Genomic DNA, 26,002 nt, shown 5'->3' with positions numbered 1-26,002 from the left:
CCCATTTTGAATTGGAGTTCTCAAAACTGCCATCTGAGCTACACAAGGGTTTGGCTTAACTAAATGAAAACAGAGGCCCATTGGGAGGAATGTTAGAGACAGCTGTCACACAAATGTGGTTTCTGGTTTCCAAAACAAAACTGTGACCTGGGGAACGTAGCTTGCTCTGTACTGCAAGCTATTGTCCTCCTTTGGCTAACAAAGAAGCCTTTGCAAAGCCTCTGCTGTTGGGATCAGGGGGACCAAGTCAAAACGTTAAAATTCTGAGAGCTACTGTTGAAGAACTAAGATATCCTGGGCCAGGCTTCCCACACTTTACCCAGTGCAGCCTTTAAGGGCTTTGCTGTTGTTATTGGTTTTGGTTAGATTTACAAGTCTTGGGCAAGTTTTCCTAAAAATTCACACAAGGAGAAATTTGGTGCAAGCCATCCCAGTTGCATCTCCCACAGTGGCTGTCAGCTGTGGAGCTGCTCGCTACAGCCTAAGTGCAGCCTGACTGGTTGGCATCAGCAAGTGGAGCTTCCTAGATGAAAAAGAGTTTCACTGAGGTTTCTTCCCAGAAAAGGATTTACTGTGCAATTCAAGCCACCTGGGGTTGTCAGGAGTTTCCTGGATTGGACTGTGGTCAGCCAGAGTGCCATGGTACAAACTGTGCTGGTGATGAGGCAAGAAGTAAATGCGGTTTGATTTGCTGGGTGTGTGTGTGTGTGTGTGTGTGTGTGTGTGTGTGTGTGTGTGTGTATCTGTGCATGCACGCTTGTGCACTGTGGACTGCCCACATGCTTGGTAAACTCTATTGCTGAGCCATGGGATCAGGATATGTAAGCCTCCCTCCCCCCTTTTTTGCAGGCTATTCTGTGGTCTTGGAAGTTTGTTCTGCAGAAGGCAAGCTGCATTTTGGAAAAGGGATTAATGACATTTTGCATTTGTTGCACACACAACACAGTTGTTAAAAATAGAAATTACTCAACATGAGAAGAGTCATAAATGAAAGAATGAACATTTCCTTCCTTCTTCCTGCCGAACGTGGCCCTGCCTCATAGTGCTGTGGAGTGAGGCCTTCTTCACAGAGCTAGAGCATGCATCGAGTCCTGCTGTGGCCTCTTCCCTCCCCCTCACTAATTCATGTGTTGAGGTTTTGGTGGATTTCACCATGGGAATTTTGAGGTATTTGTGGGTCTTGTTCAACACCAGGCCTACAACCCACCTATTTCATGTGACCAAGGTCTCAGCTTCTGCAGGCCTGAGGCAAAGCCTTTCATTTCTAGCTTATGTGCAGCATCCAGAGCTGAACCTCTGTCAGTCTTACCGTGGCTTTGGTTGGTAAGATCATGTGTCTTTTAGCTTTAATGACAGGAAAAATTAGGGTTTTTTTCAAGATAGAAAAATGGGCTGCCAGAGAGAATGGACTTCCCATTCCGGAAGGCAGCTGTGGAGGGTATCCGATTGACTTGGCTGCGTAGGTGACAGGTTGTACATTGTGCAGGTAGGGCCTTGGTAGGGCCTCAGAGGAGTGTGTTCCACAGAGCTGTGTCTGTGGCTGGGCTGCTGGGTACACGTAGGGCGCTTGCTGCGGGTTGTACACGTCTCTGTGTTGTGACATTCTGGGAGCAACATGGTTTAACATGCTATTCCAAGTAGATTGTGCTTTCTTTTTGATGTGGACACCATAAATGACTGTTCTGTTGCTTTGTACATGGGGAATTGTTTAGTGAGTGACCCACCTCATGGGGATGCAGTTGCTAGTGTGCAGTGTTTCACAAGCCATGTTTCCTTAGGGCTCAAAGAAGGTGGCAAGAGGAAGAAGCAGAAGCAGAAAGAGGACTCGAAGAAGAAGAAGTCGACCAAAGGGAACCACTAGGCTGGACTTGGCGGCAGCCACAGCAGCCGCTCTCGTGTGTGTGTTGCACACGCGCACGGCAGCGGCATCCTTTAAGTGCCGCCCAGGGTCACTTCGCTTAGCAGGATTATGGACATGTGCCCACGGATCGGTAGGATTAGGGGCGTTGGAGACGGAGGCGACAATCCTGGGTGGCCTGTATAAGCTTGTGACACAGCCTCAGCCTTGTAACTCTGCTTTTCCCCCAACACCAAATCCATAGCGTTTTCCTCGAGTCTTAAGGGTCTGCCTCATTGTTTTCAGCAGCCCAAGCCCTGCTTTGAGCTCTGAGGTAGTTGTAGTTGTAGGAGTCCATAGGGTCCAGTAGGAGCTGGGTTTGTGTTCATGACAGACTGCCTCCTGGTGGCGGTACAGTGCGCAGTTTTAAGTACAGTGGAACTTATGGTAAAGTAAGCTGTGCCTTGAGCCATGAGATGCTTTTGATTCAGGGTACTCTGGCAACGTACAGGCCATCAGGAGCCACTTCAGATGTAGAGTCTTTCCTTATTTATTGTTCAACTTTTAATCTTCTCCAGGTAGTCAAAAATTGACACCAAATATAGTTTAGTTTTTGGAAAATCTCATCGTCTTGGAGAAATATTTGTCCTTTTTCAGTCAAAAGGTTTTGCTTAGCAATAGCATTTCTAGTAATGATAGGTCAGTGTGCTACTGGCTATTTACACAAACACACAAGCACACGGAGGTGTGTGCAAAATAATTAGCTCTGAAGCAGGAAGCTTGACCTCAGTTCTTTAAATTGCAAATAATGGCCCCTTCACAAGCTTCATCCGGTCCCAACCCATGCCACGCTGTCACCTAACCTGTGGCTTGCACTGAGCACCAGGTAGTTCAGATGCCATCTCACTTCTGGGCTGCACGTGCCTCTTTGGGGCTGTGTTCCTTTCTTTTGGCCATGAGGGTCTGTTGCTTGAACTTTGTCCCCTTGGCAGTGAGGATTTTGTAAAGGGTGTTGGTGAGCTTGAGATGGGTCCAGCAGCATGGAAAGGGGAAGTTCTGTGAGTTATGGGCACTGCTGTAGCTAGGAGCTGGGACAGGGTTACCTGGGTTTTGAAGAAGTAACCATGAAGTGTTTGCTGTGTTTGCTTGGTTTTGGTGGGAGGAGGTGTGGGCACTTATGGAGTGTGGATTGGTATTAATGTGTGTTGTGGAAATGTGACCCTCAAGGAGGAATGTATTTTAGTGCTACTGACGTAAATAAAATGTAAACGTCACTGAGTTCAGCTCTCTTGTGGTCATTCCCTGTCTGTAAGTTGCACTGTTACTATGAAAAATAAAAGCAGGTCTTGCATTTTTTTAAATATAGTTTTATACATTTATTTTTGTGTGTGTGCAAGGGTGTGCTCTGGTGCATGAAATCAGAGGACAGCTTATGGAAGTTGGTCCTCTCCTACCTTGTGCGTTCTGAGTGCCCATTCTAGGTGGTTAGACTTGGTGGCAAACATTTTGATCCACTGAGCCAACTCACCAGCTTCTGCATTTTCAATTATGGAAGCTAAAGTGATGTTTTAGGGGGAAAGGATGTGTTGGTGCCCTATACAAAGGTCAGTTGTCGTCCAGTGAGCATGGCTTTATGAACCTAGCAGCCTGATTGAGCATACGGGAGCTTGGAGGAGAGGTTCATTCTTGGCCTGGCCTTATGAATGTGACAATATACTACTCAAGTCTCCAGTACTAAAGAGGAAGGTATTAGAATGCATGTGTGAGAGACCACTTCAGATGAGGCTCCTTGGCCACTCAGCCCCCAATCTAGCTGATGATGTAATGGTCAACAGAGGTTTTAGGGATAGAGTCGCTACTATTTCAGCTACAGCAACTAAGGCCTGTCACAAGTGTGTAGCCAGCAGACTAACCCTAACCCTAATCCGAACCCTGACTCTAACCCTAACCCTAACTCTGAGTCTTTGCATGTCTTCAGGTAGCTCTGCCCAATGTGATAGCCAGTAGGAAGGAGCCAACATCTATGTAGGGCTTGCTAAATACACCTAGGCCAGCACTTAGATGAAGAAACAGAAAAGCCAGGATGCTGGTCCATATGTGGGCTGGCGCATTATTCAGTCAGCACTATGTGGTCAGTAGTTTGCAATATGTGGTAGTAGTTAGCTAGTCCAGGCTGGTTACTGCTTCCTAATGCGAAGGGTGTAGGATCCTGCCTGAGTGTAGAAATGAGTATAGAGGATAAGAGTTCTGTGCATCTCCAGTGATGTGGTGCTGCAGCACACTTTCGGCGTTATCTTTGTGATCTTTAATGTGTGAGATGAAAGGTGGAGCTCTGGGTGTGGAAATGCCCAATAGGACTGAGGAGGAGACTCGAAGAGATCAGGACCACACCCATGGTCTGCCTAGTTCTTTCTGGACTCTTCCACTGATTTTGAGCGTGGTGAAGGCCCAAGGTCTGGACCTCAGCATCTTAGCTGTAGGACAGAGAGAAACCCCGGAAGGTGTTTCAGCAAAAGTGGCATTCAAAGTCACAGTTGTAGTCCTACATCGTAACACATGCCTTTAATACTAGTACTTGAGAGGCAGAGGTAGGCTGAAAATCTGATTTTCAAATCAGCTTGGTTTACATATATTTCTAGGCCAGTGAGAGCTATGCAGTAAGACACACCCTGCCTGTATACTCCCCAACCCCCAAAAGAAAAAAGGTTGCAATAAAGAATAAAAAAGCAGCTCCCACCACTTATCAAGATTTTCTGTCTCCTTTATTCTGCTTTTAGAGATACTGCTGAGAGTGTCCTGTTTAAGTGTCTCATGCATCCAAAGGTGATGCTTGGTCTGTAAAACGCTGCTGCCGGAGATGCCCCTTTCAACTGTCTGAGAGCCATGATGAAGCGGGTGGGGCCTAAGAGTCACCCTAGGGTGGGTCACTGTAGGCTATGTCAAATATGTATTAGGCTCCATGTGAACAAGCTATGCACATCCCCAGTGGTCCAAGATGGAGAGGAGGGCCTGGGGCTCTGACATTGGTCTCCCTATGCTGTCTTGGTGGTGCTGTGGAACTTTTCTCTAGGCAGGTGGGTGGCATAGCCTTCCCACCTGTGCTTGACAGTATTTCATGCTGTCTTACTTGAGACCAGCTTTCCATTTCAATGAGTATTTCTACATCACTATGTTGCCTCCTAAACCCAGGGCTGCCAATCAGGGGTGGGTAGCTCCTAGGCAACAAAGTCAATGGTCTGCCAGCTGAGCTGTGTACCCAGCAGCACTTGCAAGAATGAGCCCTCCACTCACAGGACCCTGGCCACCTTTAAACGTACAGTCAGAACACTTCTCGTCCATAGGTAAAGAACAGATGACAGGCTGAGGAAGGAGGTCTGACTCTGGGCTTTGGCTGAACATTGTAGGAAGCCTGGGAGTCAGGAAGGGTCTATTGCACATGGCTTCTGTGTCTAGGTGACTGAGGGACTTTGGAAAGGGGAGGAGTGGATGTGAGAAGGAACTGAGGTTACAGTTGTGAGGAAAGGATAAGCCCCAGGGAAACCCAAGGGTCTGTCATGTATTTTAAAACAGGTTGAAGCCAGTCTGCTGTGACCCCTGTAGTTAGGTTCTGTTTAGACTTGTTCTGCTACGCTTAGCTTCTATTCATCTCATTCCATTTTCTATGAACCAAATAAAAACTACAGAGACTGGTGGTAGTGGCCCAAGCCTTTAATCCCAGCACAGAGTTGGAGTTCACCCTGAGTTCCAGGACAGTCAAGGCTACAAAGACAGCCCCCCCCCCCGCCCCAAAAAAATCCTAAATAAAGACAGGAGGTCTGACTGTGTGTCTGCCTTTGCCTTAAATTTCTTTCTCATATAGCTTGGCCTGTGATGGATTCTCAGGGATATAGGCTACACACCTACAAAACACAACAGCCCCCAGCCAGATTAGATAACCTTGCTTAGGACAAGTGGTTTTCCTAGAATTCTGGGAACCTAAGGCAGTCACTAAGACAGCAAAGGTGGGGGTTCTTTATCACCTGTTTAAAATGTTGCCACATGTAGAGTGAGTTCCAGAATAGCCAGAACTGCACAGAAACTCTGTCTTCAAAAATAAAAACAAAAAACATTTTTTAAATCCAGTTTTCTGAGACAAGGTTTTTCTTTGTAGCCCTGGCTGTCCTAGTACTCACTCTGAAGACCAGGCTGGCCTTCAGCTTGTAGCTCTGCCTGCCTTTGCCCCCTGGGTGCTGGATTTAAAGGCATGTGCCACTGATACCCAACTAAAGTAATTTTTTAATGTGATTCCAGGTTGGTTAAGAGCATTGGCTGTTCTTCCAGAGGACTCAGGTTCAATTCTTAGCACCTACATGGTAGCTTGACCCATTTGTAACTCCAATTCTGAGGGATCCAATGCCATCTTCTCCATTAGAACTTTGGCAGACAGGCATGTAGGCAAGTCACACACATAAGATATAAATGAATAAGCTGGACAGTGGTGGCACATGCCTTTAATCCCAGCATTGGGGAGGCAGCGGTAGGAGACTCTCTTGAGTTTCAGTATGTCCAGGGTCACACAGTGAAACCCTGTAAGAGAAAAATAGTGTGTGTATACATGTGTACTATAAATATATGTTATATGTAGTATATAATAAATCTTAGAAAGGCAATCTTCCTAATAAAATATGCATAGTATAAAATGTGTCATTTTAAGTCATTGCTATTCTAATAGTGATCTTGTTCCAATATCTGACAAAATGACACATTGATTACCCAGTTCTCTCCGCAGCTCTTGGCACCAACCATTCACAATCCCCTTTACTTTTTCTGAGAGACAAGGTCTCACTACATACTCTTGGCTGGGCTGGAACTCATTAGGGAGATAAAAGTGCACATCATCATGCCAGACACACATTCTCTCTCCTCTCCTCTTTTCCAACTGTGTGTGTGTGTGTGTGTGTGTGTGTGTGTGTGAGAGAGAGAGAGAGAGAGAGAGAGAGAGAGAGAGAGAGAGAGAGAGAGGGAGAGAATGTATTCGAGTGCATTAGAGAGCTTATTGCTTTCCATGGTTCCTTAGACCCTGTGAGAGAGGCTTTACCAGGGCCATCTGCACCACACTCTTCATTTGAGGTCTACTTTTCTATTTGCTTTGTGTTGAAGATGGAATTTAGTACCTCATGCATATACCTTTTCCAGAGGGCTGCACCTCTTAGCCCAACTTAAGCTTTGAGCTGAATATTGCAGACCTGAGTCCTGAGAGAAGAGGAGGGGTAAGAAGTGCCTATAAAGACCAGGAATAGACAGCATGACCATGTCTGCATGTGGCTGTGCAGATGTGTAGACAAAAACCTAGTGCAGAAGTGATTGAGGACCCTGTCCGGACTGTGCAAGTGTGTGGTGCACCGAGTGAGTAAGATAAGTCTCCACAGGCACAGAATAGCATCTGCAGCTTGAGCTTGGAAAGTGATAGAGAAGACCATATTAACAAGGCCACATTTCTCTCTGTCCCATGTGTACCACTTCTGGAGTTGGAAGAAAGGCTGGATACAAGGAAAACTGATTGGGCAACCTATTTCTATGTGCATTGTAGGGACACCATAAGCACACCTTACGTGCCATTTCCAGGTTTCTGGCATCTCCTGGATGAATGTGTTAAGTGATGGTTTAAGTGCTATCTCAGGATGTTACTGGATGAGACTGCTGTCCAGTTGTTAGATCTTGTTTTTCCTCTATCTGCTAGGTTAGGGCTGTCCCTGCTTAGGTTGCAGGCTGTGGACTTTTCTTGGAAAGCAGAGAACATATTGTGTGGCCATTGTAGTGGGGTTCAGATCACAGACATTTCATATATGCAACAGGATGAGTACAAGTTCAGGGCCGGTTTATCCTGAGGTCCTTCTCCTCCTGTAGATAGCATCATTCCCCAATGTCCTTCTGAGTTGTCTGTTTTGACCTGTTATTTCCTGATTGTCACATTTGGGGGCTAGGTAGGCCTTCAAGTAGCAGACTTTGGGGCACAGTCCAGTCCAGTCCAGTCCAGTCCAGTCCAGTCCAGAGTGTAAGCCTGGGCTAGTTGTCAGCTGACTCAGTACCATGTTCACTACAGGGTTTGCTATAGGGAGCCATACTCAGCTTTGCCTATTAGAGCTTCTTTGATTAGTAAGGGGCTGGCTCCAGATGACCAGCCATGCTCCTGGGCCTTGGACTGGCCAACTTCATTGCTCTTTCTTTGTCAATGTATCTTTGCTCTCCCACAACGTATATAGACAAGCAGACTTTGGCTTTTATGACACACACAAAAAAAATGACTGATTCTCTGATGGGTTAGCCATTGCACAGTGACACAGGGTCTCGATGGTGACACGGGACAAAGAATCTTCCAGTTGCTGAGAAAATGACTTTGATTTGTGGAATTGGTACTCAGATGTGTAAGTTTGGGCAGATGGCTAAAGTGCCATCCTGGCTTTTGGCTGGTCTGGGTATGGCTGTAGGAGGCCAGCTTGCCTTCACCACAGGATGGCCTTCACACACATGGCCTTTAGAATGTGGGTGTGTGTTGTGGAGCTCCTTAGCTTCTGTTTCCTGCGTATCAAGCCTAGGGTTATGTAGGGAGTTTTAGGCTTCTGGCTGCGACAGTGGAGGCAACTGTTAGAGAGTACTCCAAGATGACAGTGAAGTCCCTGGGGCCCACAGACAGGTATGGAGGCTACCCAGGATATCCCTAATATATCCCAGCCCTGTATTTTTTGTGGAAGCCCATCATAGCATTCATAATGGGTTGACAGCAAGCAGCCTGGGATACAACTTAGCTAACTCTCCCAGCCTAGACATAGTCTATGTTGTTTTAAATTGGGGCTTTCCATAAAACCTAGTCACAGTTATGTTCCCAGCACCTGCAGGTGCCCTGTTGGGGACTAGAGATCTTGGGATGACTACCTCCCTGGAGAAGGTACTGTGTGTAGGTATGCAGCCGGCTGGATTGACAGGCTACAGAGCCTGAGTCCTCCCAGTCAGCCAGCCCATTGACTTAGGAAGGCATGGCTGGCTCTGGAGCATGGGACTCCACAGAGAGGTTTCCTTCTCTGTCTTTCACCCGTGGCCCCAGACGGGAGTTCTGGGCTGAAGGGCAGCTTCTGCATCCTTTTGGCATCCTGTTTGTGTTGCTGTGTTGTGGTATGCTTCACACCTTTCAGTCGCACCCCACAGATTTGGGAGGTAGGAATGAAGATAGGAGAATAAGAGCATTATTTAGGTCAGGACCACCCCAGATAAGGATAGATGGGACTTCACATAATGCCATTGTTGTGTCACAGAGCACTGCAGCCTGTCACCTACAGAGTGTGATGTCTCCTTAATCTCTGTTCCTTATGATCACTGCTCTCTATCCCTGCCCCTCCCTGAGGTGTTTTGGTTTCTGCACAGATTAAAAATGGTCCTTGGGAAACTGTACATCCTGACTGTTGGGCCTCTGAATGTGACCCTGTGGAGATTTCAGTTTTTGCAGATAAACATCTAGTAGAGGCTTTTGAGAGTGGTTAGAGCTCAGCAAGTGACCAGAAAGTCATCTTAGGTAGAAAGGGCTGGAAACACTGGTGGGTCTTACTTCTTCTATTAACTAGGGAAGCACAAATCACTATTTGTCATGAGTGTGTGAGAACAGAGTGACTATCATTTATCACTCTTTCGGACTCCTTTGATGTGCCACCTATAGGGTCATAATGCTGAGTAGTGACTCTTGGACACAAATCTCCCTCTCCTCAGGAAAACTACGAAGGGGACAGCATAAAGGCTGTTATCCTTTCACCCTAAAACTCAATTTTAACCTCAAGTAACTTGAACATAATTAAATTAAGGCAAACTGACTTACTTCTGTATGCTTGTGTGTGTGTGCAAGCATTTATGTGTATGCACACAAATGTTTATGTATGTGAACATACCAAGTGTGTATGCCTTTGCATGAGCATATATGTGAATGCATGTGTTCACATGTGCATTATGTGCACATGTGTGGGTGGGAATGTGTGTGAAACTCAATGTGCATGCATGCATTTCTGTGAGTATGCATATGTGAATACAGGTATTGCTCCCACATGGGTGATCATGCATGTATGCATCTTCAGAAGCAAGAGATAATTTGTGTAGTCTGTTTATGTCTTGTGACCCCTGAAACTGTTGCCTCCTGTAATGACTGAGCAGAGTCTTTTTTCTCTGTGAAACATTCAGATTCTCGGTGTGGAAATAAAAATTGTCACTAAGACAAATAAAATATGTCACATAAGACATATGAGAATTTCTCACAAAACATTTTGTTTGTGGCTAGATGCCAGGTTGGAAGGTTAAGAACACTTACTATTCTGTCATAGGAATAAAATTCAGATCCCAGCACCCACAGCCATGTTAGTAAGCCCTCCATCACTTCTCTCTGTCTCTCTGTCTTTCTCTGTCTCTGTCTCTGTCTCTCTCTCTCTCTCTCACACACACACACATACATACACACACTTTTTTTTAAAAGTGAGACAAGTATTTGAGGCCAGACCAAGCAAAAACCCCACCTCAAAGTCTCCACCCAGGACTAGAACAAGTGAGGTGGCTTAGCTACTACAGACCCTTGCCACACAAGCCTGACAACCTTACCTTGATCCAAAGAACTCACATGAAGGCAGAGGGATAGAATCTACCCGACAAGGTCATTCCTCTAACTGTTCCATGGGTAGTAGACCCCCATAAACACATCGGACTTTAGACATACACAATATTAAATAACCAGTGTTTTTAGGTTGGATGCTGAAGGCCCACAGAGGCTGCACTCAGTGGGTCCCAGTAGACAGCAGCATGCCCTGAGCATACAGTCAGTGCCTTGAGGTTGCTCTTTTTGTTTTCTTTTCTTTTGTTTTTTTAAGAAAGGCTTCTCTGTGGAACCTTGGCTGTCCTGAAACTCTGTAGATCAGACTGGCTTCAACTTACAGATATCTACCTGCTTCTGCCCCTCAAGTACTGAGACTAAAGGCTTACACAACCTTGTATCTTAGGCTGTAGTAACAATAGGTCTCAAACGTGGAGCTTATACACTTGGAGGTTACCCATTCTCTCACAGTTACGTTGATAGGACACTAGCCAATGCTCACAGAGCTGCTGGAGTCAGCCTCTGGCTGTAGGGATAGGGTGGCGTTGATCTTCTCATGCCACAAAACCCATTTCAGCAGGATTTGGGAAGTGCTTACTGAAACTGTCTAGCCCACAATTGTACTCCTCTAAACATTCTATTCTCGATAGTACAGTGAACAGCCTGAGGGATGTGAACAGCCTGAGGGATGGGAGTCACTCTACTCCTGGTTTTCAGACCCTCCTTCCTGGTTTGTCTATTGTGAGCCACGTGTGTGCTTCCTTGTATCCCTGACTCTATAAATTGTTGAGTTGTAAAATAAAATGAGAGAACCCCAAAATATCCCAACCCTAGTCATATCTGAAAAAAGTCATTGCCCTCTTGTGGCACCCTTTGTTCCCTATCTAAAATGTAAGAGTGGGGAGACTTGGTAGACTACCTGTGTCCCCCACAGAGGGAGTCCCAGAGTCAGCAGCAGCACAGGAAATCAGAGCAGCCCAGAGACTGACTGCAGGGACTTTAGTTTTGTTTTTGCATCAAAGTCTCTGTATATGGCTCAGACTGACTTCGAACTGTCAGCCCTCTAGTCTTAGCTTTCCCAGTGCTGAAGTCACATGTCTATGTACTACGAGTAGCCCCAGGCTCCAACTTTTAAATTAAATTACATTAAATTTTATTATACATATATTTATTTATATTTTTCAGACAGGGTTTCTCTGTGTAGCCTTAATTGCTTGAAACTCACTGTAGACCAGGCTGGTTTTGAATTCAGAGATCTGCCTGCCCCTGCCTCTGAGTGCTGGATTAAAGGTATGTGCCACCACATCTGGTAAATAATAATAATAATAATAATAATAATAATAATAATAATAATATATGGGGTTTCACTATGTAGCCTTGACTGGCCTGAAATTCACTATGTAGATCCATTTGCCCCTGCCTCCAGACTTAAGACCACATCCAACACCAGGTTTTGATTTCTTTTAAAAAAACTTAGAATGTTTTGTGTATGTGTGTGTGTGTGTGTGTGTGTGCGCGCGCGTGCGTGTGTGTGAATTTGTAGGTGTGAGTATATGTGTGATAGGTAAACAGATATGCGCAGTGGGCATGTAAAATCAGAGGACGACTGAGAGCTGGTTTTCTTCCAGCAAGCGGATCCCAGGGAACAAACTCAGGCTGTTGAGCTTGGTAGCAAGCATTTCTGTCCACTGCCCGCCCTCTTGCCTGTCCTCTGGCTTCAGATTGGAGGAAGGTCAGCTGGTTTATGATTGACGTGAGGGTAGTTAGTCAAGTCTCACATGAAGTTTATTGTTAGAACCAGAAGTAGCAAAACTCAACAGTAGCAGTGGGCTCTCCAGGACTTCTCTGGGTGACTTCAGAAGCCATGCTGTGTAGTGGTAGTTGATTAATCTGCTTTAATCTCCCAGATGGCAGTGGTGGCAGCAGTGGGCGTGGCAAGTTCCTCACCACTTCTCCAATGTTGTAGATTCTTGAATGAAACACACACACACTCACACACACACACACACACACACACACACTCACACACTCACACACACACACACTCACACACTCACACACTCACACACACACACACACACACTCACACACACACACACACACACACTCACACACACACACACACACTCACACACTCACACACACACACACACACACACACACACTCACACACACACACACACACACACACACACACACACACACACACACACACACACAGCCTTATATTATACCTTAGTTGGTTCAATGGTTGGACCACTCCTAAACTTCCATGTTGCTAACTCCCCTCCAGTACTCTTTACTAAAATGTATATTCCATCTTGACTCATTGAGAGGGTGTTGGCCACTCTTTCCCGGCTCTTACATAGTTGTATGCTCTCCCGTCTACATATCTCAAGCCTGCATCTTCTTCCTTTTCTGGCAATGGAGAGATTCCCCCTCTCCCTCAGTTGCTTGTGAATCCACCTCTGTCTCCGTGCCCAGACATTGGCCACCTGCAACTTTACTCACAAATCAAAGCCAACTGGGAGCAGGGACCCTCAGTGTCCTACCTGCAGACATTCGGGTTCCCATGTAATTTTGAGAACCCAACTAACACAAGTAGAATTAGAACCATCCACAACAGTGCTGCTTTGGTAGGAGGTTCCACTTAGGCACCCCCCCCCCCAACTGCCTTCTAGGCATAGGCTCAACACACACAATGGTTGATGTGGGACTGGGAAGGGAACAGCTAGAAGGAGACTCACTTTAGCCTCATGTGCTTAATTCTTACTGTAGTGATAGCTTTAAATGCTATATACCTCAGAGACCTTAAGCCCAAGACACACTCAAGCCAGGATTATTTCACATAGCTGTGTAACTGTGTTACACCTAGAGGCTGCTGACATGCTGGTGGTTTGATTCTCTGTATCTCTGTTCAACTCACTTGTATATCCATCCAGATGATAACGTCAGGATCTGGCTGGGCCCTGCATATGGAGACTCTCCTATGTGTACCTCACCTTTGGCAGCCTCTTATATCTCCTCTTCAGCACCGGTTCTGTTTATCACAGCCGGTTTAGTCAGAGTTGGAGTTAATCAGGATGCAGCTCAAATGTCAGGTCATTAAACAAAACTGTAAAAAATATATTGTTGTTGTAAAATATGACCGTGTGGGTAAAACAGTAATTGCTTTGAAATAGATATTTTCGTTATCTCTTTCAAGGACACCTTAATCAAATTTCAAATTTGATATGAATGACAGATGATAGTTGTCACAAGAAATCATGGAACTTGAGTCTAAAACATTACCGAAGGCTGATTTGGTAGTCAATTAAAATACAGTTTTTGCTAAAGGAGTGCTTGTATACTTAAGTCAGTTCTTTGAGTTCTATGACATGGGGCAAGATTGAAAGCTCAATCTTGTCAAAGATTGAGTGAAGAGCAAGAGTTGAAAGAATTGAAACATGGAACTGGAACAGAGCCATCTGTGGCCATCAGTTCTGAGCGTGTTTCTCTGTCACACATCATCTGTACCCACTGAGGGGAAAAATGGTTACCAACAGTCTCAGAAGTCTCAGAAGCTGTGAATCTCAGTCTTGTTCCATGGGGACAGATGATCCAGATGTAGTCTGTTCTGCTGGCTACTGTGACTCACACTACGCTCAGTTGGGAACATGTCCATCTTAGGTGCTAAGCAACTCCCAGATTAGGTGGCTGGGAGTCAGGGACCCATTTTCAGGTCAACAGCACTCACATATGGATACAGCATCCATGCTAATGTAAGGAGATGCCCCCTTGGTAGACACGGTGTAATCACTGAAGACCTTTGTACACCTCCCACCTTTGTAACTCCACCCACCCCTTGCACATGACAGAGCTTCCCCAGTTGCAGCCTGTGGCAGTGAGAGCTGCAGTCCTGTAGAAGCCTTGCCTAGCTAAGCTGCTGTAACTAACTTCTTCAAACCTTATTTTTAATGATGGCTCTTAGATGCTTTAACCTCCCTTATAGACCACAACCCAGAGGGAAAAGGATACAAGAGAAGTGGACATGTTTAGAAACGGTTCTTTGGAGCAACTCCCATCTGTGTTGTCTGGAAGTAGGCAATTTAGTTCACAGGTTAGCAGCAGCAGCTCGATCCACTCACAAACACCTCACAGATAAACCAGCAGTCTAGACTGGTAGAGTCAGAATAGCAAACATGAATCAGCAGTGATGGTACTACATAGCAGAGACAGCCAGGCCTCAGCCTCAGCTCAAGTCAGCAGGAGGGACCAGGGAGGAAAACCAGAAGTTCTCAGCTGTGCCTCTCAGCAAAGCAAAGATCAACGAAGATGTGAAACCAACAAGTGTTGCACAGTTACTCTATAAGCAAGCCTAGCTTAGCCCCCTTACTGTCGAATCCCTTTTTTATACTCTCCAAACATCACGTGCTCTCCATGGGTCTTGCCTTAGCATGGGTCTTGCCTCAGCACATATGTCTGTCTTAGCTGACATCACTCTGCCAATCAGCCCAAGTCTGAAGAATTGACAGGAAACTGCAGCACACCACCAGAAGATTTTTGGTGCATTTCTTTCTCTGGAGTCCCAATTAATGCAGTTCAACTACGAAATGTAAGGCCAATGTAAGGTGGAGCAATACATGTGAGTTGTTAGAGAAGAATCCTTCCTCATATGTCCTTCCATGTGTTTGGTTTAGCATCCTCTCTCCTGTGTCTGCTTCAGTGAAATGTTCCTGCCTTAGTCTTTCACCTGTGTCCACTTCAGGAAAACACTCCTCCACGTGTTTGCCCCAGCAGAGCACCACCTGACTGACTTTCAGAAGAATCCTTAAGTTCCCACTTCAGATGTCATATGAACTTCTGAGCCTGGAGCACAGGGAAGCGTCAGTGTGCTGTGTGCAGGGCACTAGATGGAAGACTCCTAAGCAGAAGGTGCTCTGGAGGCCTCTGCTAGGGGTGGCCCACCAGTGAGGATTCAGTCCCTTTCTCGTGTAGCAGGATCAAGCTGCCCCAGCAGGCCCAAGGAATCTACCAGCCTCTCCACTGCTGGAAGAAAGCCTTGCTTGTGTACATCAAGGTGGCTGCTCCCCCGTGGTAGTCATACAGAGTACAGATGCCTGCCTACAGCTGCCCTAGTCACATGTGCTCAGGACACATATGCCATCACCCCAAGGTCATAGCCTTTGATTTGGGATGAAATACCATCTTTTTCAACAATATATTTCTGCTCAAAGGACCTGCTGAGGTGGGGGCAATCTCTGAAGATGAGCAGATGGAATTCTTTACCTGACGTCTGCAGGGACATCTGTCTCCAGAGAGTGCAGCTCATCTTTCAGGACAAGCTAAGGCTGCTAAGATCTGTGGGTGGAGAGAGTGAGAACAGGTGTCTGTGTACTGCAGGGCCTTGCCCCTGGTGTTGGTCAGATCTGTAAACATGAAGCAGTGACAGCAGGACAATGTGTTCTGTGCTATTTGGGAAGTTGAGACAGGGAAGTGGGTATTGAGCTCAGCTTCCTTTGTTGTACTTTTTTGAGACATGGTCTCCCTGGCTGTCCTAGAACCTACTATGCAGAGCAGAATGGCCTTGAACAGAGATCTGCCTGCCTTTGCCTCCCCAGTGCTAGAATTAAAAGTTGGCTGGACTCAGCTTTAATCATTCACTGATTAGATTGGATTTTCTGAAGACAGTGTTCAAGGAAGGAGTTCTGAGTGCACACTCTCCCCTCTGTGGGGCCTTGAACTTACTTCAGTCTGAAGTAGCTGACATAAGATGCATGGTATCGTATCTAGCTACCAGTTTCTCTTTGCCAAACTTTTTGTTGAAAGAAGGCTCCACCCAAGTATAGTCACTCTCTACCAAGTGTAGTCTTACCCTAGGATGGTCCTTGGCCACTGATTTCCCTCTAGCTCTTGGAGAGTGGGACATCTTCAGGATAATACCTGTTCCCTGTTTCTATCTGTGCTACTGACAGCTGATTCAGAGCTACAGCCAAGCCTAAAGTTAGTATTAGAAAGTCAGAGGCTATGGTGTAGCTCAGTTTGTGCACTGCCTGCCAAATGTGCTCAAGGTTCTATGTTAGACAACAGCACCACATAAAACTGGGTGTGGTGGCATGTACCTGTTATCCTAGTACTAGGGAGGTAGAAACAAGAAGACCAGAAGTTCTAGGCTAGCCTAAGACACATGAGATTCTACCTTAAAACAGAAAAGAGAAAAAAGAATTGGAGCTGGAAGTGGTCAGAGGAAGATTGCTATTAGTCCAGGGTCTATGCTGTCTCTAGGGGTGGAAGTGATGACAGAGGTATCTCATGGCTAGGGACTGGGTTTATTATTCAAAGACATGTTGAAGTCATCTCCACACTCATACATGTGAAGAAGATGATCTTGTTTGGAGACAAGGTCTCTACAGTTCAGTTCAGATTAAATAGTCCAGGACTGGAGCCCCAGCAACCAATGTTTGATGTCCTTATAAAACATCTGTATGAAGTTACACAGAAGAGGAGGAGGGTGGGAGGCAGAGACTGCATGGTGGCAGGAAGAAACTGGATGGAGACAGAAGCGGCCCTATGGAGACATTGATGAAGAATGAAGACAGAAGAGGAGGAACCATGTGGAAACAGAAGGAGGCTCCATGGGGACAGAGAAAGAGGGGAAGGGGGATGCTTGGAGCAGAGGAGGGTGATGAGGCCATGCAGATACAGAAGTGGTGGCCTCATGAGACAGAGCAGGCCACACAGAGATGGAAGCTGGCAGAAGAGTGGAATGCCCCTCCTCAGAGCTTTGTTTGTGTTAGAGGAAATGAGGATACTTTGAGTTTAGATGTGAAGCTCCCAGAGCTGTAGGCCAGTGAACTACTGAAGGGACTGAGGTAGCAGAATAAACTCCATTTTGTTCTTAAGACTCCATTCTAAGTTAACTTGCCCTTAGAGAGGCATGACCCCTCCCTTGAGGTCTGAGAGAAAAAAAATCACAAAATGTCCCTGCTTGCTGTGTTTTCCTTTATAAACCTCCTTCACTTAGACCTGGGGATTCATTCTCCTTCCTATTCCATCAGGAAGGTTGGTGGCCCAATCTTGAGCTTGAATAAAGACTCTCATGTGATTATATTGGGTTATGATTCCTGGTGGTCTCTTGGGGGTTTTTACGACCTAGGCACAACACTACTCTTGTCTCAAACCACTCTGTTATGATATCTCAAGAGCCAGGTAATCTCATCCATAGCCCATACTGGTTGCTGTCTAAAGTGGGCCATGTGCCTTTGTGTGCTCTGATAAGCTTCTTACCCATCATTATCCTCCACTGACTGGGCGATGGGGAGGGCTCTGGGTTGGGCTTGGACCATTTGGCTGCCATTTGACTATCCGCTGACAGTAAGTGCTGTTTCCCAGACTGCACTGTGATAGCTGTTGCTTTTCTTTGGATTCTTAATATTGCCATCTTTCTCTATCCTCCGGCTTCAACACCTACCTACTGTGAAGAAAACACCAGGCAGAAGAGGAAAGCCTCTAGGACCAGAGGGACTTTGTGTCAGAGACTTGGATAGTCTTGGCCCACGGAGCAATGAGTTTCGTGTTCATACTCATATGGTGGACCCTGTTGTCTGGCCAAATCTCCACATGCATCCTGCTTTCCTAGGCAGCTGCACTGCCTTGTCACCATTGCTTCTGAGTTCAGCTGTCATTTATTAGTGTTAGTGTGGTGATAGGGCTCTTCAGGTCCTGTGATCCTCTCATTTGCATCAGGCTCTGAGTAAATGTCTTCCCAAGTGGCTGTCTGTGTCTTTCTCCATCTCTTTTTGACTTTTTTTGGCTCATGGTCCAGTGAAACTGAAATAAGAAGGATTTATGGTGCAGCCTCTGTGCGTTCAGAAACCAAGGGCACATTGATCCTTCCCAGCCTGCCAGGGATCCTCCTTTCATCTTGTGGAACTCTGAAGGAGTGTCTGTCCTCTGCTGTGGAGTCTGGAGTTAGAAGAATAGGCCCTGCTCTGGAGACAACAGCTGTTCCTAGCCAGGGAGCTTCCTGGCTTCAAATAGGAACTGATGGTTCTTAAAGTTGGACACAGTCCATCACAAAGGGCACCATCTTTGGCTCTTGACCAAAAGGCCACTGCAAGAAGGAAGAAATCCAAGGAGGGTTTATTTTAGGCTGAAAAGATGTGGTGTTTCTGTATACAATGACCAGCCACATCACTTCCAAATTAGGCACATGCGTACATTGTTTCCTTGAAGGGTTATTTTTGCGTTTTGTTTTATTGAGACAAATCTCATGTAGCCCATGCTAGCCTTACTCACTGTGTAGCCTATGATGACCTTGAACTTCTGTCCTCTTGCTTCTACTTGGATCACAGGCAGGTGCTACCACACCCAGTTTGCACATTGTTGGAAATTAAATCTAGGGCTTCATGCATGTTGGTCAGAACTCTACCCAGTGAGTTATAGTCCTAGCTCTTTGGGGGGCATTTTAGTATGAAAATGCTTTCCTCCCTCTGAATAGGTGAAATAAAAGATGGGTACCATAGGCACTGTTTGTGGCCTGTGAACTCCATCCCCCTTCCCTGGGAGTGTGTGTGTGGCTTTGGTGTTTGTTTCTAGATTTATTTCTTTTTATTTTATATGTATGAGTGTTTGCTTGCCTGCATGTATGTATGTGTACCACCTGTGTGCCTGGCCAGGAAGACCAGAAGGGGTTGGATTCTCTGGAACCATGTCTGCAGAGCGTTATGAGTCATCGTGTGGGTGCTGGGAACTGAACCTGGGTCCTCTGGAAGAGCAGCCAGTGCTTAACCACTTCTTCTAGCCCCTTCCTGGGTGTCTCCTTAAAACATTTATTCTAATAAGTTGGGCAGTGGTGGCATATGTAGCATTCTGGAGACAGAGGCAGGCAGATCTCTTTGAGTTTGAGGCCAGATTGGTCTACACAGAGAAACCCTGTCTCAAAACAACAACAACAACAACAACAAATGTTATTGCTGTTATTGTTATTATTATTGTTGTTACTGTGGGGGACACATATAGCACACATGTGTTGGCCAGAGGACAACTTGGGGGCATCAGTTTTCTTCTTTCTTCTTTTTCTTTTTTTCTTTTCTTTTCTTTTTTTTTTTTCGGAGCTGGGGACCGAACCCAGGGCCTTCCGATTGGTAGGCAAGAGCTCTACCACTGAGCTAAATCCCCAACCCCTCTTCTTTCTCCTTTATGTGGATTTGGAGATTAAATTTAGGTCACTAGGCTTGAGTAGCAAGTGCCTTTATTTACTGAGCTAGCTCTCTCCCCGGTGTCTTGAGGATGGATTAATTACATACGAACTCCCGTGCTGTTTTGGAGTGTGGCCTCAGGTGGGTTAGTGTATGGTTTGGGGTCCTGCCTCCACTCTGCCACTGGAAAGTTTGACTGCACTCTGGGGTGGCATGGGCTGTAGTAAAGCACTGGGGACATCCCTCCGGGGGCAGGGAAGCTAGACCTGGTTGCGGGGAATGGGGTGCAGACCTGTGAGGAGGCTGGGGCTATGGGGTTCTCAGGCTTTTGGACATCCAGGCACTGCTGGGAATCTCAGAAGAGCTGAGAAAGGAGCTGTGTCTGGGCCTAGTCTGGGGACAGGAAGGTGGGAGAAGGGGAGCTCTGGCCAGTCCCAGGGTGACTAATCAATGGGTCTTTGGCTCAGTGGGTGGCCCTCTTGTTGGTAGCTGTGGCTGGGAGAAGAGAGAGGCCTTCTATAGGAGGCTAGACAACAGCTCTGTAGGCAAAGGCTACTAAGGCTCCTCACAGCAGATCCTGATGAAAAGAGATGTCCATGGTTCTAAGACCTTTATTGTCACGGTGAAAATTGGATGTGTAAAACCGTACCCCACTTCTCAGATGGGCTTGAGATTAAACACCTTTTGCAGGAAGGAATGTCTGGGAAGGAAAGCTTATTGGCTACACCCTCTGGGCCTCTAGGTAGCACATCACCATGGAGACCTCTGTCTTGAGCCTATATGACCTGTAGTCACGTCTCATTTATGTGAGAAGCATGGCATGTGTGTTCCAAGTTAGGACTATGGCAGGGAGCTGAGAGTCACCTAAGCCCCCTGAGTCTCGGATCTCGACTTACCAAATTTCCTGGCATGAACTGTAGAATAAGTCACATAGTCCACATTTTCTGTATCCATTCCTCTGTTGAAGGGCATCTGGGTTCTTTCCAGCTCTGGCTATTATAAATAAGGCTGCTATGAACATAGTGGAGCACCTGTCTTTCTTATATGTTGGAGCATCTTTTGGGTATATGCCCAAGAGAGGTATAGCTGGATCCTCAGGCAGTTCAATGTCCAATTTTCTGAGGAACCTCCAGACTGATTTCCAGAATGGTTGTACCAGTCTGCAATCCCACTAACAATGGAGGAGTGTTCCTCTTTCTCCACATCCTCCACAGCATTTGCTGTCACCTTAGTTTTTGATCTTAGCCATTCTCACTGGTGTGAGGTGAAATCTCAGGGTTGTTTTGATTTGCATTTCCCTTATGACTAAAGATATTGAACATTTCTTGAGGTGTTTCTCAGCCATTCGACATTCCTCAGCTGTGAATTCTTTGTTTAGCTCTGAACCCCATTTTTTAATAGGGTTATTTGTCTCCCTGTGGTCTAACTTCTTGAGTTCTTTGTATATTTTGGATATAAGGCCTCTATCTGTTGTAGGATTGGTAAAGATCTTTTCCCAATCTGTTGGTTGCCGTTTTGTCCTAACCACAGTGTCCTTTGCCTTGTAGAAGCTTTGCAGTTTTATGTGATGCCATTTGTTGATTCTTGATCTTAGAGCATAAGCCATTGGTGTTTTGTTCAGGAAATTTTTTTCCAGTGCCCATGTGTTCCAGATGCTGCCCTAGTTTTTCTTGTATTAGTTTGAGTGTATCTGGTTTGATGTGGAGGTCCTTGATCCACTTGGACTTAAGCTTTGTACATGGTGATAAGCATGGATCGATCTGCATTCTTCTACATGTTGCCCTCCAGTTGAACCAGCACCATTTGCTGAAAATGCTATCTTTTTTCCATTGGATGGTTTTGGCTCCTTTGTCAAAAATCAAGTGACCATAGGTGTGTGGGTTCATTTCTGGGTCTTCAATTCTATTCCATTGGTCTGTCTGTCTCTGTACCAATACCATGCAGTTTTTATCACTATTGCTCTGTAATACTGCTTGAGTTTAGGGATCGTGATTCTCCCTGAAGTCCTTTTATTGTTGAGGATAGTTTTAGCTGTCCTGGGTTTTTTGTTATTCCGGATGAATTTGCAAATTGTTCTGTCTAACTCTTTGAAGAATTGGATTGGTATTTTGATGGGGATTGCATTGAATCTGTAGATCGCTTTTGGTAAAATGACCATTTTTACTATATTAATCCTGCCAATCCATGAGCATGGGAGATCTTTCCATCTTCTGAGGTTTTCTTCAATTTCTTTCTTCAGAGTCTTGAAGTTCTTATTGTACAGATCTTTTACTTGCTTGGTTAAAGTCACACCGAGGTACTTTATATTATTTGGGTCTATTATGAAGGGTGTCGTTTCCCTAATTTCTTTCTCGGCTTGTTTCTCTTTTGTGTAGAGGTAGGCTACTGATTTATTTGAGTTAATTGTATACCCAGCCACTTTGCTGAAGTTGTTTATCAGCTTTAGTAGTTGTCTGGTGGAACTTTTGGGATCACTTAAATATACTATCATATCATCTGCAAATAGTGATATTTTGACTTCTTCTTTTCCGATCTGTATCCCCTTGACCTCCTTTTGTTGTCTGATTGCTCTGGCTAGAACTTCAAGAACTATATTGAATAAGTAGGGAGAGAGTGGGCAGCCTTGTCTAGTCCCTGATTTTAGAGGGATTACTTCAAGTTTCTCTCCATTTAGTTTAATGTTAGCAACTGGTTCGCTGTATATGGCTTTTACTATGTTTAGATATGGACCTTGAATTCCTATTCTTTCCAGGACTTTTATCATGAAGGGGTGTTGAATTTTGTCAAATGCTTTCTCAGCATCTAATGAAATGATCATGTGGTTTTGTTCTTTCAGTTTGTTCATATAATGGATCAAGTTGATGGTTTTCCATATATTAAACCACCCCTGCATGCCTGGGATGAAGCCTACTTGATCATGGTGGATGATTGCTTTGATGTGCTCTTGGATTCGGTTTGCCAGAATTTTATTGAGTATTTTTACGTTGATATTCATAAGGGAAATTGGTCTGAAGTTCTCTTTCTTTGTTGGGTCTTTATGTGGTTTAGGTATAAGAGTAATTGTGGCTTCATAGAAGGAATTCGGTAGTGATCCATCTGTTTCAATTTTGTGGAATAGTTTGGATAATATTGGTATGAGGTCTTCTATGAAGGTCTGATAGAATTCTGCACTAAACCCGTCTGGACCTGGGCTCTTTTTGGTTGGGAGACCTTTAATGACTGCTTCTATTTCCTTAGGAGTTATGATAGGGTTGTTTAACTGGTATATCTGTTCCTGATTTAACTTCGGTACCTGGTATCTGTCTAGGAAATTGTCCATTTCCTGCAGATTTTCTTTTTTTTTTTCTTTTTTTTTTTTTTGGTTCTTTTTTTTCGGGGCTGGGGACCAAACCCAGGGCCTTGCACTTCCTAGGCAAGTGCTCTAACCACTGAGCTAAATCCCCAACCCCTCTCCTGCAGATTTTCAAGTTTTGTTGAATACAGGCTTTTATAGTAAGATCTGATGATTTTTTGAATTTCCTCTGAATCTGTAGTTATGTCTCCCTTTTCATTTCTGATTTTGTTAATTTGGACACACTCTCTGTGTCCTCTTGTTAGTCTGGCTAAGGGTTTATCTATCTTGTTGATTTTCTCTCTTTGGTTCTGTTGATTCTTTTTTTTTTTTTTTCTTTTTTCCGGGGCTGGGGACCGAACCCAGGGCCTTGCACATGCTAGGCAAGCGCTCTACCACTGAGCCAAATCCCCAACCCCGGTTCTGTTGATTCTTTCTGTGGTCCTTTTTGTTTCTACTTGGTTGATTTCAGCTCTGAGTTTGATTATTTCCTGCCTTCTACTCCTCGTGTGTGTATTTGCTTCTTTTTGTTCTAGAGTTTTTAGGTGTGCTGTCAAGCTGGTGACATATGCTCTTTCCTGTTTCTTTCTTCAGGCACTCAGTGCTATGAGTTTTCCTCTTAGCACAGCTTTCATTGTGTCCCATAAGTTTGGGTATGTTGTGCCTTCATTTTCATTAAATTCTAAGAAGTCTTTAATTTCTTTATCTCTTCCTTGACCAGGTTATCGTTGAGTAGAGCATTGTTCAACTACCACGTATATGTGGGCGTTCTTCCCTTATTGTTATTAAAGACCAGCTTTAGGACGTGGTGGTCTGATAGCACGCATGGGATTATTTCTATCTTTCTGTACCTGTTGAGGCCTGTTGTTTGACCAATTATATGGTCAATTTTGGAGAAAGTGCCATGAGGAGCTGAGAAGAAGGTATATCCTTTTGCTTTAGGATAGAATGTTCTATAAATATCTGTTAAGTCCATTTGGTTCCTGACTTCTCTTAGTCTGTCTACGTCTCTGTTTAATTTCTGTTTCCATGATCTGTCCATTGATGAGAGTGGGGTGTTGAAATCTCCTACTATTATTGTGTGAGGTGCAATGTGTGTTTTGAGCTTTAGTAAGGTTTCTTTTACATATGTAGGTGCCCTTGTATTTGGGGCATAGATATTTAGGATTGAGAGTTCATCTTGGTGGATTTTTCCTTTGATGAATATGAAGTGTTATCTTTTTTGATGACTTTTATTTGAAAATTGCTTTTATTTGATATAGAATGGCTACTCCAGCTTGTTTCTTCCGACCATTTGCTTGGAAAGTTGTTTTCCAGCCTTTCACTCTGAGGTAGTGTCTGTCTTTGTCTCTGAGGTGTGTTTCCTGTAGGCAGCAGAATGCAGGGTCCTCATTGCGTATCCAGTTTGTTAATCTATGTCTTTTTATTGGGGAGTTGAGGCCAGTGATGTTGAGAGATATTAAGTAATAGTGACTATTGCTTCCTGTTATATTCATATTTGGATATGAGGTTATGTTTGTGTGCTTTTCTTCTCTTTGTTTTGTTGCCAAGACGATTAGTTTCTTGCTTCTTCTAGGGTATAGCTTGCCTCCTTATGTTGGGCTTTACCATTATTATCCTTTGTAGTGCTGGATTTGTAGAAAGATATTGTGTAAATTTGGTTTTGACATGGAATGTCTTGGTTTCTCCATCTATGTTAATTGAGAGTTTTTCAGGATACAGTAACCTGGGCTGGCATTTGTGTTCTCTTAGGGTCTGTATAACATCTGTCCAGGATCTTCTGGCTTTCATAGTCTCTGGCAAAAAGTCTGGTGTGATTCTGATAGGTCTGCCTTTATATGTTACTTGACCTTTTTCCCTTACTGCTTTTAATATTCTTTCTTTATTTTGTGCATTTGGTGTTTTGACTATTATGTGACGGGAGGAATTTCTTTTCTGGTCCAATCTATTTGGATTTCTGTAGGCTTCTTGTATGCTTATGGGTATCTCTTTCCTTAGGGTAGGGAAGTTTTCTTCAATGATTTTGTTGAAGATATTTACTGGTCCTTTGAGCTGGGAGTCTTCACTCTCTTCTATACCTATCATCCTTAGGTTTGATCTTCTCATTGAGTCCTGGATTTCCTGTATGTTTTGGACCAGTAGCTTTTTCTGCTTTACATTATCTTTGACAGTTGAGTCGATGATTTCTATGGAATCTTCTGTTCCTGAGATTCTCTCTTCTATCTCTTGTATTCTGTTGGTGAAGGTTGTATCTACGGCTCCTTGTCTCTTCTTTTGGTTTTCTATATCCAGGGTTGTTTCCATGTGTTCTTTCTTGATTGCTTCTATTTCCATTTTTAATTCCTTCAACTGTCTGATTGTGTTTTCCTGGAATTCTTTCAGGGATTTTTGTGATTCCTCTCTGTAGGCTTCTACTTGGTTATTTATGTTTTCCTGCGTTTCTCTAAGGGAGTTCTTCATGTCTTTCTTGAAGTCCTCCAGCATCATGATCAAATATGGTTTTAAATCTAGATCTTGCTTTTCTGGTGTGTTTGCATATTCAGTGTTTGCTTTGGTGGGAGAATTGGGCTCCGATGATGCCATGTAGTCTTGGTTTCTGTTGCTTGGATTCCTGTGTTTGCCTCTTGCCATCAGATTATCTCTAGTGTTACTTTGTTCTTCTATTTCTGACAGTGGCTAGACTGTCCTATAAGCCTGTGTGTCAGGAGTGCTGTAGACCTGTTTTCCTGTTTTCTTTCAGCCAGTTATGGGAACAGAGTGTTCTGCTTTAGAGCGTGTAGTTTTTCCTGTCCACTGGTCTTCAGCTGTTCCTGTGGGCCTGTGTCCTGAGTTCACCAGGCAGGTCGCTTGGAGCAGGAAGGTCTTACCTGTGGTCCCGAGGCTCAAGTTTGCTTGTGGGGTGCTGCCTAAGAGCTCTCTGTGGTGGCAGCAACCAGGAAGATCTGAGCCGCCCTTTCAGGGAGCTTCCATGTACCAGGGTTCCAGATGGCGTTTGGTGTTTTCCTCTGGAATCAGTAATGTGGGCAGAGTGCAGTCTCTTCTGGTTTCCCAGGTGT

At 44.8% G+C, this 26,002-nt stretch overlaps 1 protein-coding gene across 9 annotated transcripts in view; it reads left to right on the top strand.

Annotated features, from left to right (window-relative positions):
* Window positions 1-26,002, top strand: part of Dnajb6 (DnaJ heat shock protein family (Hsp40) member B6) — a 221,972-nt gene that overhangs the window by 60,436 nt on the left and 135,534 nt on the right. For 4 of the 9 annotated variants that reach the window (XM_063286214.1, XM_063286217.1, XM_063286216.1 and 1 more), the window contains one exon: window positions 1,779-3,115. The exons of 4 other annotated variants lie outside the window; for them this stretch is intronic. In XM_063286214.1, coding sequence (XP_063142284.1) covers window positions 1,779-1,861 — 83 coding nt within the window. In that variant the 3' untranslated portion in view covers window positions 1,862-3,115. 9 annotated transcript variants of the gene reach the window in all.

The sequence above is a fragment of the Rattus norvegicus genome, chromosome 4 (genome assembly GCF_036323735.1).
Source record: "Rattus norvegicus strain BN/NHsdMcwi chromosome 4, GRCr8, whole genome shotgun sequence".
NCBI classification, from domain to species: Eukaryota; Metazoa; Chordata; class Mammalia; order Rodentia; family Muridae; genus Rattus; species Rattus norvegicus.
The sequence above is the reverse complement of the archived record's forward strand: the minus strand, read 5'-3'. Positions and strand labels throughout refer to the sequence as shown.